Genomic DNA, 16679 nt, shown 5'->3' with positions numbered 1-16679 from the left:
GTGGTACAAGCAGCGAACGCTACCTAATTTGTCTGCCTAGTCAGTTTCATGTGCCTGAAGCCATGCAGCTGGCCTCACTCCACTGCCCCAGAAATTCCAGCAGGACTTCCGCCTGGTTCTTTATCCTTGAAATGGTCCTCAAGTCCCCTGCATTGACTCAAAACAGGAGGGACAACAGTCACGGTGCATAGTGTCCTCTTGTGGAAAGAGTTGCAAATTTCAGACACCAAGGAGGAAATTTCCATTTTCCTAAGTGAGCCAGGGCAAGTCAAATGAAGGCAAGAGCCCCATCCCCTATTGTATTCTATAATTAATTTTGCCATATGAGTTTGCATTTGGCATACGTGTTTTTCAGAGTTGTCCATTTTCAGTACTTAATTTTGAGTAACATAATCCTGAAACCCCACAGTTGGGTATGTTAGTGGTGGTAGGATTGGAGTTGTTTGGTTGTTTTTCAGTTGTTTGTTTTTTTTCAGAAAATTGATGTGATTTCAAACTTACCTTATTTCGCTCTGATAACTAGATTCTGCAAAAAAAAAAAAAAGGGAACAAAATCACATTAGCAAAATCAGGATAGTTATTCTGAAAATACCCCCGATTTTAAATACATTGCTTTGTATTTGTGATCCATTAGATATTATTAAATTCCCCCACACCAAATTACCAAATGGCTTTCAAGCATAAGGCAGGAAGAATTCGCTGTTAACTATCGTCTCATAACATATCTAAAGTATAGTAGGTACCTAATAGGTTCTTAATGAATCTTGAATTTGACTGGCGAGACATGAAGACTCCATTCACCAGGAAGAGGCATTCTGCATTCCCAGTCCCTACTGCCATTCATTCACACTCACTGCGTGCCAGCACCGTGCAAGACATTGTTTCATCCAATCGTTACAACAATCCAAGAGGTAGGTGTTAGTGTCGTCATATTTTTAACAAACTAGACACTATTATATTTTAGTACCATACTTCAACAAATAAGGAATTACACTGCTGAAGCATTGTACTTCCTTAATTCTAAGATACATTTTCAATCAATATGTAACAATGGTATCAATGCACAGAGTTGCATGCACCCCCAAAAGCTGTCATTAAATTAGTAATGTTTTTAATCACTTGATTCTTGGACTGGAGGGGACATAGGACCTGGAAATAGGGAGTAAGAGAGCCATACACCAGTCCCCAGTCATCAGTCTCAAAAGCCAGTGTTCTTTGCAACTCTGCTGTCCTGTCCAGGCCTTCTATTCATCAAGCTTTACTGAAATCTAAAAAAAATATTCATCTTCTTTATTTTTAGATATGTTCTCACGTACTTCCAGTTGAAATAACATCTGCCAATTCACACCCCAAATTGGACCTCAGAAGCAATCTTATTTGCAATGAAAGAGAGAGACAGTCTGGAATGTCACTAGTGTTCCCATAAGGGATAGGCTCCAGGAGACGAGCTCTTGGTTTCTCTGCTCTATTAGCGGAAGCAATCCCAAGCCTTCAGACCACACCGAGCAGGGTCCTCACCCCTCCTCGGTCAGTCCCCAGTTAACCAGTGAGAGCACTGAGAATCCTCTAGCCATCGGCAGAGCAAAGTGCCAGAAAATACTTCTGAAGACATTTGATGCTTGTTGTTTTTAAGCATGGAGATCACTGTCATGGGGAAGTCCAGGACCTCCCTGGGTCCTTTACATTTACGTCAAGGTGAAGTGTAGTGTCCACCGTGAACGCCACCCAAAGGGGTGGCCTTTGTAAGTAGGTTGTCGCAGGACCTGTCCATAGCCCTTACCTAGACCTGTTATGAACCAGGGCAATAAAAACAGCTCACTCTTCTAGGAGCTTTTCATCTCAATGTTAAATAAAGGATAAAATCTAAGATGGAAACAGTTTCATGTATCATTTTATTTCATCCTCACAACCAGCCTATAGGATGGTACTTATTCCCATCTTGTAAATGAGGATGCTAAGAATCAGAGAGTCACCCTGGTGTACATCTTACATGGGCCACCAACCCCCACCACCTTCTTACTAGGCTGCCGTGGAACAGACAAAAAACAGCTGAAGAGAAGCAGAAGCCCAAATAACCTGAATGTCCTCCGAGGATACCACAGCAGCTAACGTTGAAAATAGTAATCTGAAGGCACTGAACAATCCTCGTCACTTCTCACTTAAAATTTAAGTTATCCAATAGTTTTCATTTAAAATCCAGTGTATTCTACTTGAGTAATCCATCTGTGGCATTTAGGGTAACTCCCAGGTAAAAGCAAATTCCCGTCAAATCTGGGCCAGCAGAGGCTCACTACTCTTCATGTGCTGTTGCCTAGGGAATAAAGTTGTAGGACAGAATTGATTCCCAGTCCCAAGTCCACAGGGGGCTAAGGCTAGACAGTTAGCATAGATGCAGTATAAGTGTGCACTTTACACAGAATCTCTCACTTCGAGACGTGTTCCGTGTAAGGTTATTGACGTCGTGTCTGGCACGGCCATAAAAAGTGCTCATAAATGGCAGTGCGTATCAATAAAATTTTAAATGCAATTACCCTGACACGTAGCCTACTATCAGAAGTCTGATTTTAAGAAAAATAAGTTAACTGCAGAAAAGACTCCAATAAGCATAGGTGAGGTTTTACGAGACAAAGCAATGTAAGGCTGGACATCCATTCAGCACCTAGAAAGTCCTGAGCCAACCATATGACAAGGATCCTATGACAAGCCCACCCCAATGTTGACGAGCTCACCCGTGATGATGAGCCTTACCCCCAAACAAGGCCACTGCTTTTGAGTACCTCAAAAGACCTCATTCAGAAGAGATGTGTAATTATCTTTAATTTTGTCTGTACTATTTTTACTTAACAGGAGACCTTCTTTTTCTTCCTACCACTACAATATTTGCCTACAAAAGGCAATATGGAATACAAAATACAAAATAGGAAATCATCTTTTAATGTGCTCAGATGGGTAGGTATTATTCTAGAAAAAAAGCGTAGCATTTCTGAATGGCAGATTACAATGCCCTTACATCCTCGCAAATATACACAAAACTCAAATAGTCAGTGTCTTTGTTCAGAGAGGTACCGTCTCTTCACCTTCCCAAAAGTGTGAAGATCTCGGTCTTTCCTGGAGGGGTTACACCTGGCCCCGAAGGAATGCATCCCTTCTTCAGAAAGTCCTCTCGTTCTCTGACGCTCACACGTCCACTTCCAAGTGAAGGACTCTCCGAAGCCCAGCGCATCTTACAAAATTGCTGAGGAGCTAATAAATTTCAAGTGCTTGTACCAAAAGTTCAAAAATACATACAAATCTATACGAACAAAAAAATTACCTTTTTCCTCTTGCCCGGTGACACAACAGCAGCAGAATATTATAATCAGAACAATGATCAGGATCAAAAGCAATGACAAGGACACTGCCAGCAGAGCTATGGCCCAGGTAGGCAAGGAGGCACCTGCTTTATCAACGCTGCCTGTAAGGTGGAAAGGAGAGAGGACAATTGTATTTAGTGGTGTTGCTACTGTCCAGGGTACGTGATCACTGGTTCTGCCACCGTATAGGTCAGATGTTGTTTTCCAATAATATTGTAACTATTCGGCCCGCCACAGCTGGGTGTCATAGGCCAACTTCTCTTGAGCCTGCTCAGATGTGCAATACTCTACAATATCTTCCACTACGATACTTACTGCTGCCAGTAAATACCACCGAGCAGCACAGTCCCAGTATCCGTTGGTTCGCGCCTCGACCAGTCCTAAAGGAGAGTAGATGGCAAGGGGCGGCAGCTCCCAGGTTGGAGTAGCAATTACCACACTCCCAACATTCTTTATTTAGCCAAGACATACTGAGAAGCCTACTGCTGGACAAGACTGCAAGACTAGATTTTGGTTCTCCCTTCCATGTTCCCACCCATCAGGGGTCCAGGGTCCAAAAGATATGAGGACAAACTGAAGAGGGGTCACAGCTAAAGGAGCATACTGCAAGGCTTTCAGCCCCAGCCCACCCACACCCCACCCACAGAAAGCCTTTCTCCGCTGACGGCTGTTTCCCAAGGCTCTTCAGGAATCACCTTCCTTTAAGTCCACTTTGCCCTCTCATTGTGTCCAGTAGGCATGGAGTTGGGAAAAGAACGGATCGGCAAGTGCCAGTGGGGAGTGAAAGGGAGTGGGGCAGGAGGGAAGGGAGAGGAGAAAGCCAACCTGACGTACGGCAGTCCTGTCTTAGCCAGAACTGTCTAGCATGTTTCACGCATTTATCTAAATTCAAATTAAATGAACCAAAATTATATGTAATTAACTCCTCAACTCCTCAGTCGCACTCGTCACATTTCAAGTGCTCAGTTCCAACAGGTGTAGAGCATTGTCCTCATCACAGAAAGTCCCGCTGGACAGCACCGCCCAGCCGAGGGCTTGCGAGAACTGCAAGGAGGTCTTATCCGGCATTGCATTTCCCCTCCTGAACCACGCTGAGGTCAAAACCGCGTTTAAGTTGATCTGTTCAAATGCGAAGTGCTGCTCCATAAAGCCTGCCACTCAACCCTGAGTGCTTGGTTGGACCCTCATTGTGAATGAATGCTATTTTATTAAATGCAGGTCATCAGAAAATACTGAAACAACAGACTTCCTATGAAGGAAGGTAGAGTTTGTGAATCAACAGCCTCTCCAGCACATTGGAACCAGAGGTTGTAGTGGGAAAACAGTTCTTGGGTGTTCCTCCGTAGAGTTTTCCGTGAAAACTGACCTTGAAATCATAATTTGCTAATCCTGTGTCAAAGTTAAAGGCTCAGAGTCCCTTCTGGTGATGGTTAGAGATGATCACTAATGCCCTGGTTTCTACCATCATCGACTACATGGATTCTGACTCATGGACAAGTAGGGATTCCACTGAAAAATAATACATGGACTGATGTCCAAGCAAGTGCTAAAATTCAGAGAACTCTGTGCTTTGAAGAATTACATAATATAAAAGGGTACGTGTCTTCTGCTCTTCGTGCAAAGCTTCTCTGCATTACGTGTGATTGTTATTTAAAACTTCCTTTTTTTAAAACATCTCCTTTTCATTGTCACCTTAAATGTTTGTGAAATTGACTGTTATCACTTCCAGTTCTTCTTACACATCTGCTACTGTCTAAACAAAACGTAGTCCCTTCAAGGTCGAGGACTGTCTCATTTTTCATATATCCCAAGCACGCGGCATGTCTTGGGCACATTGGATGAATGGAGGCAGGGAGGGATGGAGGTATGGAGGGGCGGGGGAGGATGGATCTCCACATCACCCACCATTTTTGTGAGATGAGTTGGGACAGATAGAGATAGGAATAGAGTTCCCTAGGAAAGGTGGAGGTGGTAGGGACAGGAGTCTATCCTTCCCATATCAACCCTCCTCAGCCTCAGAATTGGAGCTTTAAGATTTTATTTTTATCTATTTATTTGAGAGAAAGAGCCAGGGAAGGAGCAGAGGGAGAGAGCCAGGCAGACTCTACAATGAGCTCGGAGTCCAACGCAGGGCCTGATCTCACCACCCTGAGATCACGACCCGAGCCGAAATCAAGAGTCAGACGCTTAACTGACTGAGCCAGCCAGGCACCCCCGCAACTGGAACTTTCAAATAAGCCAGTCTCTTCACATCCATAGAGTAATACAAGTTATCCGCTTGTAACACAGAGAGCAAAATTCCCACTCATCACCGGGAATGGTTGTTACACAAGCAGATTCAGAGCCCGCCCCCCATGGTGCCAAGTCAGGGGGTCTGGAATGGCACCCCAGGTGATTCTAATGCAGGTGGTTCGTGACCCACACATTGAGAATGCCCAAAATGGAAACGCTTCCGAAGAAAACTGCCACATTACAGGATGTTCCCATAATCTCCCTGTTATGGATGTGATAAAAAAAATTAGGTCCAAAACCACATTTATGATAATCACAATCTGGGGTTTAAACTCAGATCACCACGTGGAAGCTTCTGACTGACAAAGAGCTTTGGGCTTCCTGTCAATGAATCCAGTGAAATCCCGTGACCACTGTTTCTGAGCGCCCCCTGGCCGCTGGCTCACTCATGCACAACAATTCCTGCCCCCCACCCCTCAGGCTGTTCAGAGACTCGGGATGTGGGTAAAAGTGCTGAGAACACCGTAAGGTATGACACACACGTTCAATATTGCTGACGTCATCCTAAATCAGTCTGATGAACTTGTTACAAATTGAAGTTTGCAAATATTAGAAACTTTCATAATAAGGGAGACAGCTGGGGTTAGAAATTAAGATCTGGCTCAGGATTCAAGAGATGGGCTTGAAAATCCTACTGGAAAAAGTCAACACACATTGTTGACTTACTCAAACATTCCCTATCAGGGCACTTTCCTCCCCTACTAGAAAAAATGTTCAGTGTGCCAAGCTTCTGTCAACCAAGTCTTGACATGACAACCTTTCCTCTGATCTAGCACAGAAACTGCTACTTATCTTCAGGGAGGAGTTATTTAAAGGGAGGGAAGGGCCATCTCACGGGGTTTGAAGACCAAACCAAGGAAGACAGCAGGTGATATCGTGACCTCACTCACTCTCTTGTCCCTTAATTTAACCACCAAGTTTAGCAAAGTGATGTCTGCTCTCACCTAACAGCCCCCAAATCTCACCAAAACAGCAACTGGTCTCAAAGCCATGTGGCTCTTTCTTTTGCTTCCTATAAGCTGTGACCACAGTCCACTAGGGGTCAAACCTCCCCTGGAGTTTCACACCAAGGGAAGACTTACATTCTCTCTCTACTCCAGTGGAGCCCCCTCCAAAGAAACATGGTGCTTGAGCCATGAGAAGGTGTCATTTGGTACTGGAGCTGCACAGAAGAATCTTCCTTATTTTAATAATAATTTTTAATTTATCATATATGACATACATATATGAATGCACACATGCATATGTATCATAGACACTTCGGTGTGATGTTAATTATTTTTTAAATATTTTATTTATTTATTCGACAGAGAGACAGCCAGCGAGGGAGGGAACACAAGCAGGGGGAGTGGGAGAGGAAGAAGCAGGCTCCTAGCGGAGGAGCCTGATGTGGGGCTCGATCCCAGAATGCCGGGATCACGCCCTGAGCTGAAGGCAGACACTTAACGACTGCGCTACCCAGGTGCCCTGGTGTGATATTAATTTTTAAATGAGTACATTTACAGTGGATCGAAAGAAAAATAAATAATGGTCATCTATTGATAAAAAGCAGTGGACAGAAGGCATGGAATCTTGCAATGACCTTGTCCATAATCCAACCCCGGCATTGTGTGGATAAGATACTTGGAAAAAAGAGGCTCAGTGAACTGGACAAGGGCACTCAGAACAGGAGACAACCCGGGGCTGTGACTCTTGTCTTTCTATTTGTATTGTGTGTCCAACTTGGAATATCTTCTGGGAAGATACAGTCCAGGAAATGGAGAGCCCAGGTGGGCGCTGGTCCCTGACTTGTGCCCTAGCGAAGGGTGTGGACATAACGGTTCAAGGCAAACGGCGGAGGTGATGGCAAGGATGCATATGTGCACTTAGCAACCGAGGAAGATGACTTCCAAGTTCAACGTCACTCGCCTTCCTCCCTACGTTCCCTCACACGACTGTGCACGTCAGGACCGCATTGCTGAATTTACTGTGCAACTTTAATCTCAGCTTCAGGATTGTCCTTTTCCCATCTGCGCTTTTAGAAAAGGAAGATAGGACTTCCCAGATGCTCTCACAGAAATGCTCAGAGTTTTAAAAGGCCACATGGAATTTCTCGAAACCAACTGGATCAGTACAAAATGTCACCAGTGGCATGTGCAAAGCATCCTCCTGTGCAGACTAGGGGGGACGCAGGAGGTCCCTGAATCAGCGAAACAAGAGGGAACAGCCGTCCCCTCTCCTGCACTGTGGGCTTTGTGGCAGGGACTGTCCTGAGTGCCTCAGACGTTTTAACCCACTTACTTCTCACACCAACAACAAGCCCGTGAGGTAGATATTATTATTACTATCTCAGTTTTACAGATGAGAAAACTGAGGCACAGAGAGATTAAGTAACTTGCCTAAAGCCACACAGCAACTAAGTAGGCAAGCTGGGATCGGAGCCCAGGCTGTCTGGTGTCCAAGTCTGCGTGGATAGTGGCACCTGATGAGGCTGGGTCAGGAGACAAGGCCTTCTTCAGGATCTCCCTGTTCTGTAATCCCGGGTCTGACTGCCCAGCAATCGGGGAGCTTTCTTAAAAATGTCAATTTCCAGGCTCCACACAAACCAATTCAATCAGAACCTCTGGGGTGGGGCCTGAGCCTCATCCCGTGTGCTGAAGGTCCTGGAAGCTCACAGGCAGCCAGGGGAGAGAACTTCTGCCCTATTCTTCTCCCTCTCATTTTACCGGCAAGGACACTGAGCCGCGGAAGTCAGCGACTTGCCCAGAGTTTCACAACCAGACCCAGAGCTGTGACCCAGGACTGTCACTCCCCCCACTCGGTCTGCCTGCAAAGTTGCCACTCCTCACCAAACTGAGATTACAACCGGGAGTCGCTGCACCCTACTGAGTGCTCCGCTGTTCTAAAAACGTTGCTTTGCTCTAACACTTCACAGCCTGTTCCCTTGAGCGGGGAAAACAGAGAAAGCAACACAGCTGGGGGCACAGAGGGCGGACAGGGCTCATTCCAAGGTGGGCAGGGCGGGGGCTCCCACCTTCCTGTTGTACCTGTGTCCGCAGTGCTTGAAGTCTGTGCTGCTTCTGGAATCGAGAAAATCAGTCTCTTCAAAAACATTAGCAGCACCCTTTCCAGGATGCTTTTCTTTCAAGAATCAATGATTGTTTGGCTTGAACTAATTAGCCTTCCTAAACTGCCACTGTCCTTCCTGCAACGACTCCCAGGGACTGTTCCAGAAGTGAACACAATGGACACAGTCTCCTTGCACTTTCAGAGGGAAATGGGTGGCAGGACGGATGCTTATCGATTCCTGGAGAAGCCCGCACAGCGTAGGCGTGATTGTTCTGGGCTCTCCTTACCCCTGGCTGTGCTTCTGGAAGCCTCCCAGACACCAGCAGCAGGGGCTGTAATGAGGTCTTCAGCTACTAGCGCATGCATAAAATACACAACGTGCACCCAGCCACCCGCTGCTCTGGATCTTGATGAATAATTTAGAAACAAATTACCCTTTTCCAAATGGGTGCAATAAAGGGAGACGCATTGCAAGGTACCCACTGCACTTCCCTCTGAGGCGGGGGCGGGGGGGGGGGAACTCCAGCTGCCGTAATTAAGGCCGCTGACTTCCCTAGCCCTAGCCTACGAAGGAAGCACTCCCCTGAATTAAACCCGATCAAGGGAAATTAAGTGCCCCTTGCTCTTCCCTACAGAAGAAAAACTTTGCAGGCGAGTGAATCTCTAAAATCCATCTCGACAGGGCATCATCCATCAGACCAGACCTCTTTGTTGCACTGTTACCTTGTTAATATGTGTGGTTTAAACAGTTGATTTCGTTCCATTTGGTGCTAATGGAACTTTTTTTTTAAAACCTTCCCTTTCAAAGCTTGGACCATACTTGATCATATTTAAATAGCTTCGAAGGCGGCTGGATTGGCTCCTTGGAGAAATGGCTGATTCCAGGATAAAACGGGGGAAATGCAAAGGGAGTTCAGAACCTCATGTTGGGCCAAGTGCTCAAAAACTAATAGGGCCATGTCAAAAGGACACCAGAGCCAGCTGGAAGGGATTCCTGCTAGCCAAATCTGGAGCAATCTGAGCATCAGAATGAATAATGAGAGGAGCCCTTTATAGTGTATTGAACAAAAATGAGTCCATACTAAAACTGGTTTAAAAAAAAAAAAAAGAAAGTCAAGAGAAGTCTCTTCCTTACATTAGACATCAACAAATATAAAAACATGAAGCCAGAAAATCATTCTTTTACAAGCACCATAGAAACAACAGATTCAGGCAATGACTTACTGATGAATGCAAAAACTATTAGAGGAAAGACCGCTGGGAAATAAGATATTCATACAGTATTCACTGATTACATATTAATTATATGGAGAAAGGGACCTTTACAATGGAGAAATCATTAACCAAATGATCAAACTTATTACCAGTGATAGAGAAAATTGGCATCACGAGTCCAGGTGACATTACCCACGACTTGCCTAGAATATTTAGCCTCAAATCAAAGTATGCTGGAAGACCTCAGACAAATCCAAATTGATGTGTCTTGCAAAGATGGCCTGGACCCTTCAAAAATGTTTATATCAGGAAAGACAGAAAAGGTGAGGGAACCATTGAAGAGTAAAAGAACGAGGGGCGCCTGGGTAGCGCAGTCGTTGAGTGTCTGCCTTCGGCTCAGGGCGTGATCCCGGAGTTCCGGGATCGAGTCCCACATCGGGCTCCTCGGCTGGGAGCCTGCTTCTTCCTCTCCCACTCCCCCTGCTTGTGTTCCCTCTCTCGCTGGCTGTCTCTCTGTCACATAAATAAATAAAAAATCTTAAAAAAAAAAAAAGAGTAAAAGAACGAGACTACACACCTGACAGCGAAAGGCAACTCGCGGTCTTTGGATCCTGGTTTGGAGAAGAAAATCGCTATAAAGAACACTGGTGAAACTTTAATATGGACTGTATATTATGTAACAGTCTTGTGTCAACATTACATTTCCCGATTGCCACCTACATCAGGTGTGGTTAAATAGAATGCCTTCATTCTTATGATAAACATGCTGAGGGATACAGGGGTAAAGTGTCATAAACTCTCATATGGTTCAGAAAAAAAAAGCTGACAGAGAGAGAGAGAGAGAGGCAAACATGACAAAATATTAACATTCGTTGTATCCAGGTGAAGCTACATCAGTATTCATTGTACTGGTCTTGCAACTTTTCTAAAGGTTTTAGTTGTTAAAAATAATAAACTGGAGAGGCATCTGGGTGGCTCAGTCAGTTAAGCATCTGCTTTCAGCTCAGGTCATGATCTGGGGGTCCTCAGATCAAGCCCCACATGGGGCTCCCTGCTCAGTGGAGAGCCTGCTTCTCCCTCTCCCCCTGCCCCTCGCCCTGCTTGTACTCTCTCTCGCAAATAAATAAAATCTTTAAAAATATTTTTAAAATAAGCTAAAATAAGTTAATCTTGACTTAAAATCAAAGAAACACAGATTTCTGTGTCCTTCTCCCTCAAAAGCATTGATGGTCACCAGACCCACGTCGAAGATGTAGCAGTCCTGGATCCCTTTTCCTTCTAGCAACAACCAGCTGGGGCTGGAATGGCTGCTCCCTGTGGATGGAGCACGACTTCTGGTTCCCAGTGGGCCCCTCCACTCCATCTTCTACCTGATACATGTATTCAGTCGTGCGTTCATTTCTGTTGTCCACCTGGTCTCTGGGGGCATCTGAGTCAGAGACCGGAGGCAACGTCCTAACAACAGGGAAGCAAGCTTGTGCTCACTGCACTGAGGATCAATCCCTGCAGTGCAAAGCACAGAATCGTTGGTACTGACCCCAGGGTAGACTCTGAATGGCTTTTTACAGGTTCATAGAGACGTTATCATGGGTTGATTTGTGTCCCCCTAAAATTCATATGTTTAAGTACTAACCTCCAGTATTCCCAGAATGTGATCTTACTTGGAAATAGAGTATTGCAGACATAATATAATTAAGATGGGTTTATACTGGATGGTATGGACCCTCTAATCCAATATGACTGGAGTCCTTGTTAAAAAACAGAAAATTTGGACACAGACAAGCACATAGAGAGAGCACCATGTGAAAATGAAAACAAAGCTTGAGCTGATGCTTCTACAAGCCAAGAAACACCAAAGACAGCCAGCAAAATACCAGAAGCTAAAAGAGAGGCCTAGAGATCATTCCCTTACAGTCTTCTGAAGGAACCCACCCCACCAACACCTTGATTTCAGACATCCGTCTGGACGAGGATCTACTCGTAGACCTGTTGTGCAGGTTAACTTGGTTAATATCGGAGAAGCACTCCAAACAGCGCCTTTACTTGTCACATGCTGTGAAGGACTGTTTCTTCTTCTTCCTCCTCTTCCCCTTCTTCCTCTTCTCCTTCCTCTTCTCCCTCTCCGTCCCCTCCTCCTCCCCCCTCCCTGCCCTGCCTTCTCCTCCTTCTCCTCCTCCTCCTTCTTCTTCTCCTTCTTCTCCTCCTCCTCCTCCTCCTTCTCCCTCTTCTCCTCTTCCTCCTTCATCTCCCTCTTCTCCTTCTCCTGCTCCCTCTCCTTCTCATTCTTCTTCTTCTTTCCTTCTCTGTCCCCTCCTTCTCCCCCACTCCCTACCCCTACTTCACCTCCTCCTCCTCCTCCTCCTCCTCCTCCTTCTTCTTCTTCTTCTTCTTTTTTCTTCTTCCTCTTCTTCTTCTTTCCTTCTCTGTCCCCTCCTCCTCCCACTTTCCCTACCCCTCCTTCTCCTTCTCCTCCTCCCTCCCCTTCCTCCTATTGCTCCTCCTCCTCCTTCTCCTCCTCCTCCTCCTTTTTTTCCTCTTCTTCTTCTTCTTGTTCTTTTTCTTCTTCTCCTTCTCCTTCCTTTCCTCTGCCTCTTCCTCCTCCTCCTCATCCTCCTCCTCCTCATCATCATCAGTCTTGCTCTGGCTGTAGCTTTGTTCTGAACTTTGAATAAAGGTGTTTTCATAGTGGGAAAATCTTTGCACCGAGAGGGAATCCCTTTCTGGTTTCTGGGCCCTGTTCCATCCCAACCCGATACATGACCTGGAATAGAGCACAGCACTTCTCTGGGCCTCCCTTTCTGTCCTCTTTTGCAAAACAAAGGCTTAAAGTCAATCTCCAACTCTGGGTCCCATGTTTTCTCACTGGCCTGGACTGACTCAGAGCTCAAGCAGGCTCTGCCGCCCTGTAGGCTGTGTAGTTAGAGATTTTGGTATGCTGAGGACCCTACAGTAGGTTCTCTTGCAGATCTAAACTTTAAATACTTTTTATTTAAAATCAATTAATTAACATAGAGTGTATTATTAGTTTCAGAGGTAGAATTCAGTGATTCATCAGTTGCATATAACACCCAGTGCTCATCACATGGAGTGCCCTCCTTAATCCCATCACCCAGTTACCCCATCCACCCACCCACCTCCCCTCCAGCAACCCTCAGTTTGTTCCCTATAGTTAAGAGTCTCTTATGTTTTTTCTCCCTCTCTGGTTTAATCTTATTTATGTCACTTAGTTGAGTTTTAAAAAATATAAGACTTGGTACTTTAAAATACACTGTGGATTTGCCAAAATTAAAAAAAAAAAGAAACCATAATTCTACTAAGATTGGAAGGAATCCAAGAGCACCTGCATACCCTCCTCAAATATTAGAAGAGCTTGTCTCATACTGGCCCAGGGGATGGGATCAAACTGGAACAACAGATAAAAGCTACAGAGAAACACTGACTTCAAGTATTTATCACTGAACTTGATACTGTTTTGTGATAAATAATTGTCAAGGTTCTTAATGGTTTCCATAAGCAAATAGAAAAGAAAGACACCTTGAAGATGAAATTTAAAAGCAAGTGGAATCAGAGGGTCATGAAGCTGATGTTGATTGCCTCCATTACCATCCCTACCCAAAGTCAAGGTCACTACAATTTTCCTAGGCATTGTCGATTAAGAGCACCACATATAAAGTATAGGAATGCAACAATAATTTTCTAATATAAAGCAAAAGGTTTTCACTTACCCCAAGAAGGATGAACCACGGTAAGATTCACAGTTACAGACTTGTGAGCGTTCGGGCCCTTCATGTCAGCCAGGCAAGTCAGAGTCCCATTGCCCTGTGGCGTGAGAGTCAGGACACTCACTGCACTTTGGAGGTCGTTGGGATCCGGGACAGAATAATAGCTTGAGTGGCTCACCGGAACGCCAATCTCCCAGGAAATATCTGGGAGAGGGATCCAGCCCGATGCATGGCAAGTCACATTACAGGGTTTATCTTCAGTGACTACAAGGTTACCTCTGGGAATGCGCAACTCCCCCATAACTAAAGAAGAAAAGAGAAATGTTCTGAAGGAGTGACTGTGACTCTTTTGGTTCCAGGTTTTCTTTAATTTTTCCTTCAAATCACATTTCACAAGCACTATCTTCACAAGTCCACACTGGCCATGTCTGTATCGAGAACCTTAACTGTGTCTTTATTCATGCCTGCCAGGTTCCTTAAAGAAGGTGAGGTTGCTCACCAGAAAACAGATTATTCCAGAGAAAATGAATAAATAAAAATCAGGATCCAGGGGATAAATTATATGGGAAAGAGGACGAATGTGCCTGTGATTAGAGGCTACACAACCACTAATGTGGAATTGCCAAGTTGTCCTGGGAGCCAAAGCAAAAAGGGAAAAACCTTTACATTCTTTCCATTGTAAGGAGAACACATCTCAAAGCCTTATGGAAAGCAAATCTCTCCTGGCCTTTTCAGTCAGATCCATTTTATTTATTTTTTTGGGTCACACATTTTTAAACATAACTTCCTGTGATAGTTCCTTTAAGTATTTTTCCAATTACAAATTAAATCAAAATCAGGGGCGCCTGGGTGGCACAGCGGTTAAGCGGCTGCCTTCGGCTCAGGGCGTGATCCCGGCGTTATGGGATCAAGCCCCACATCAGGCTCCTCCGCTATGAGCCTGCTTCTTCCTCTCCCATTCCCCCTGCTGTGTTCCCTCTCTCGCTGGCTGTCTCTATCTCTGTCGAATAAATAAAAATAAAAAAAATCTTTAAAAAAAATTAAATCAAAATAAAATCTAATTATAAAAATAATTACCCTAAATCACATCAGAATAAAATACTCAGATAAAATATTTTAAAGCTTTTATTAAGGACCCGCCTGCATAAGCCATAGCTGTGAACACTGTATGCAACTCATCTGAATATAAAGCTTGTGTGTGCTAATATTTACAAAATGACCTGAGGATTGGCTCGGTAAAGACACAGCCTTAGTGAAACATATAAACACTGGAACATCCAAACTAAAATATCCTCCCTGCTGCATAATATAACGGGAAGAACACTGGACTAAGAATCAAAAACTTTGTTCTCAATCCTGGATTTCCCACAAAATCGCCATCATCTGGAACAAGTCACTGACATTTTCAGGCTCTCTGTTTTTCACTGGTCCAATGAAACAATTTGACTAGATCAGAGGTTTTCAAATGTTTAGGTTTCAGTACCTTTTACAACCTTACAACCTTAAAAATTATGAAGACTCCAAAGACCTTTTGTTAATGTGGATTCTACCTACCAATATTTACCATACTTGAAATTAGAAATTTTTAAATATGTATTTTATAATAACAATGATAACCCACTACAGGTTAACATAGATTAACTTATTATTATGGAAAAAATACCTTCATTTTTAAACCAAAATAAATTATTAAGAACATCATTGTTTTATATTTATGCAAATCTCTTTAATGTCTGGCTGGATTCTCATATTAGCTTCTGCATTCAATCTGTTACAATGTATTGCTTTAGTTGGTGTATATAAAAAAAATCTGAGCCCACATGAATACATAGGTGGAATAATGAGAGGGCTTTTCAGATAATCAAGGATAGTCTTTGATACTGTACCAAAACTTGGCAAGTAGTGTTTTCTTACAGGTTAGTTGCACTGTGGAAACTGAAACTATATAAAGGAATTTATTCTCTTTTACATTAAAATCCACCACTCTATTTGGCACTCTGCTTAACCTTTCACCTTTGCATGACTTGTATCATTATTCGTTGGTCATTTAGGAAATGCAGATCCACTGGGTTATGCAGACCTTCCCAATGTACAGCGTAAGCCTCCCTGTGCACCACTGAAATGATTGTAGGGAAGGCAACGCATATCTTAGTATTATTATGGGAACAGTTGTGACTTCACAGACCCTGAAAGGATCTAGGGGATGCCCAAGAGTTCCCCAACTAGATGGAACTGGATCAGCTCTGAAAGCTCTTCTTCCTCTGAAATGTTAAATTTCCAATTATTCCTTTCCTCAATAGTCTCTTGGAATAAGTAGAGCACCTTTGCTAACGCAAGGACTACTGTAAGTGCAACCAGAGAGGAATAGATCTGTCTTTCAAAGCTAAAGGGTTTTGTCCTTGTTCCTTTCCCTCCACTCATTGTTTCATTTGATGGACAGGTTTAAGATGACATTGCCTCAATTAATTAACTCAATTAATAATAGATGATCTTGAACTCAAGTCTAGGGGCCCTCAAAACACAAGAGATCTAGACTTTGGTGTGTGGTTGATAGACTGGACAGGTGAAGCAGTCTGAAGCATTTCCTTTTTCTATGTATATTTGTGATTCAGCTCTCCCATGGAGCTTATCGAACAGCACGACAAACACTTTATTCAAGGGTGATGACTAGAATGTTCATGTAGATTTTGGATGACTCAGTATGGAGTTACGTAAACTGTCCTTATTTTTCTTGTGGATACATGAGGAGGAAAAAAATAAATCTTTGGATAATTCATTTTAAAAATAAAATGGATGTCTCCTCTTTTTTTAAGATTCTTTTCCCTTGAAAGAGATCCTGCTGCTTAGAGAACATTTGTTCCTCTAGGAACAAAGTGCCATTCAGAACACTGCAACCTGGGTAATGCGACCAAGTGTGGTCCCTGCTCTGTGGGTTCCTTCTGCATGACCTTGGGGAAGAATTTAACATCCCTAGATGCTTGTTCTTCCATCTGTATTAAAGCCAAAAGATACAGTAATTACCAACATATAAAAATGCATGTTTAGACAT

The 16679-nt window shown here is 43.9% G+C and overlaps 1 protein-coding gene across 2 annotated transcripts in view; it reads right to left on the bottom strand.

Moving 5' to 3' along the window:
* Positions 1 to 16679, bottom strand: part of IGSF5 (immunoglobulin superfamily member 5) — a 42767-nt gene that overhangs the window by 12973 nt on the left and 13115 nt on the right. The window contains exons 4-6 of one of the 2 annotated variants that reach the window (XM_026501235.4): positions 13634 to 13933; positions 3314 to 3454; positions 502 to 526 (exon numbers count right to left, since the gene is read on the bottom strand). In XM_026501235.4, coding sequence (XP_026357020.2) covers positions 502 to 526; positions 3314 to 3454; positions 13634 to 13933 — 466 coding nt within the window. The remainder of the gene's footprint in view (positions 1 to 501; positions 527 to 3313; positions 3455 to 13633; positions 13934 to 16679) is intronic. The other variant, XM_044389137.2, reaches the window with a different exon arrangement.

This window comes from Ursus arctos, unplaced genomic scaffold (genome assembly GCF_023065955.2).
Source record: "Ursus arctos isolate Adak ecotype North America unplaced genomic scaffold, UrsArc2.0 scaffold_4, whole genome shotgun sequence".
Taxonomy (NCBI): Eukaryota; Metazoa; Chordata; class Mammalia; order Carnivora; family Ursidae; genus Ursus; species Ursus arctos.
This window is presented reverse-complemented; position numbering and strand designations above follow the sequence as displayed.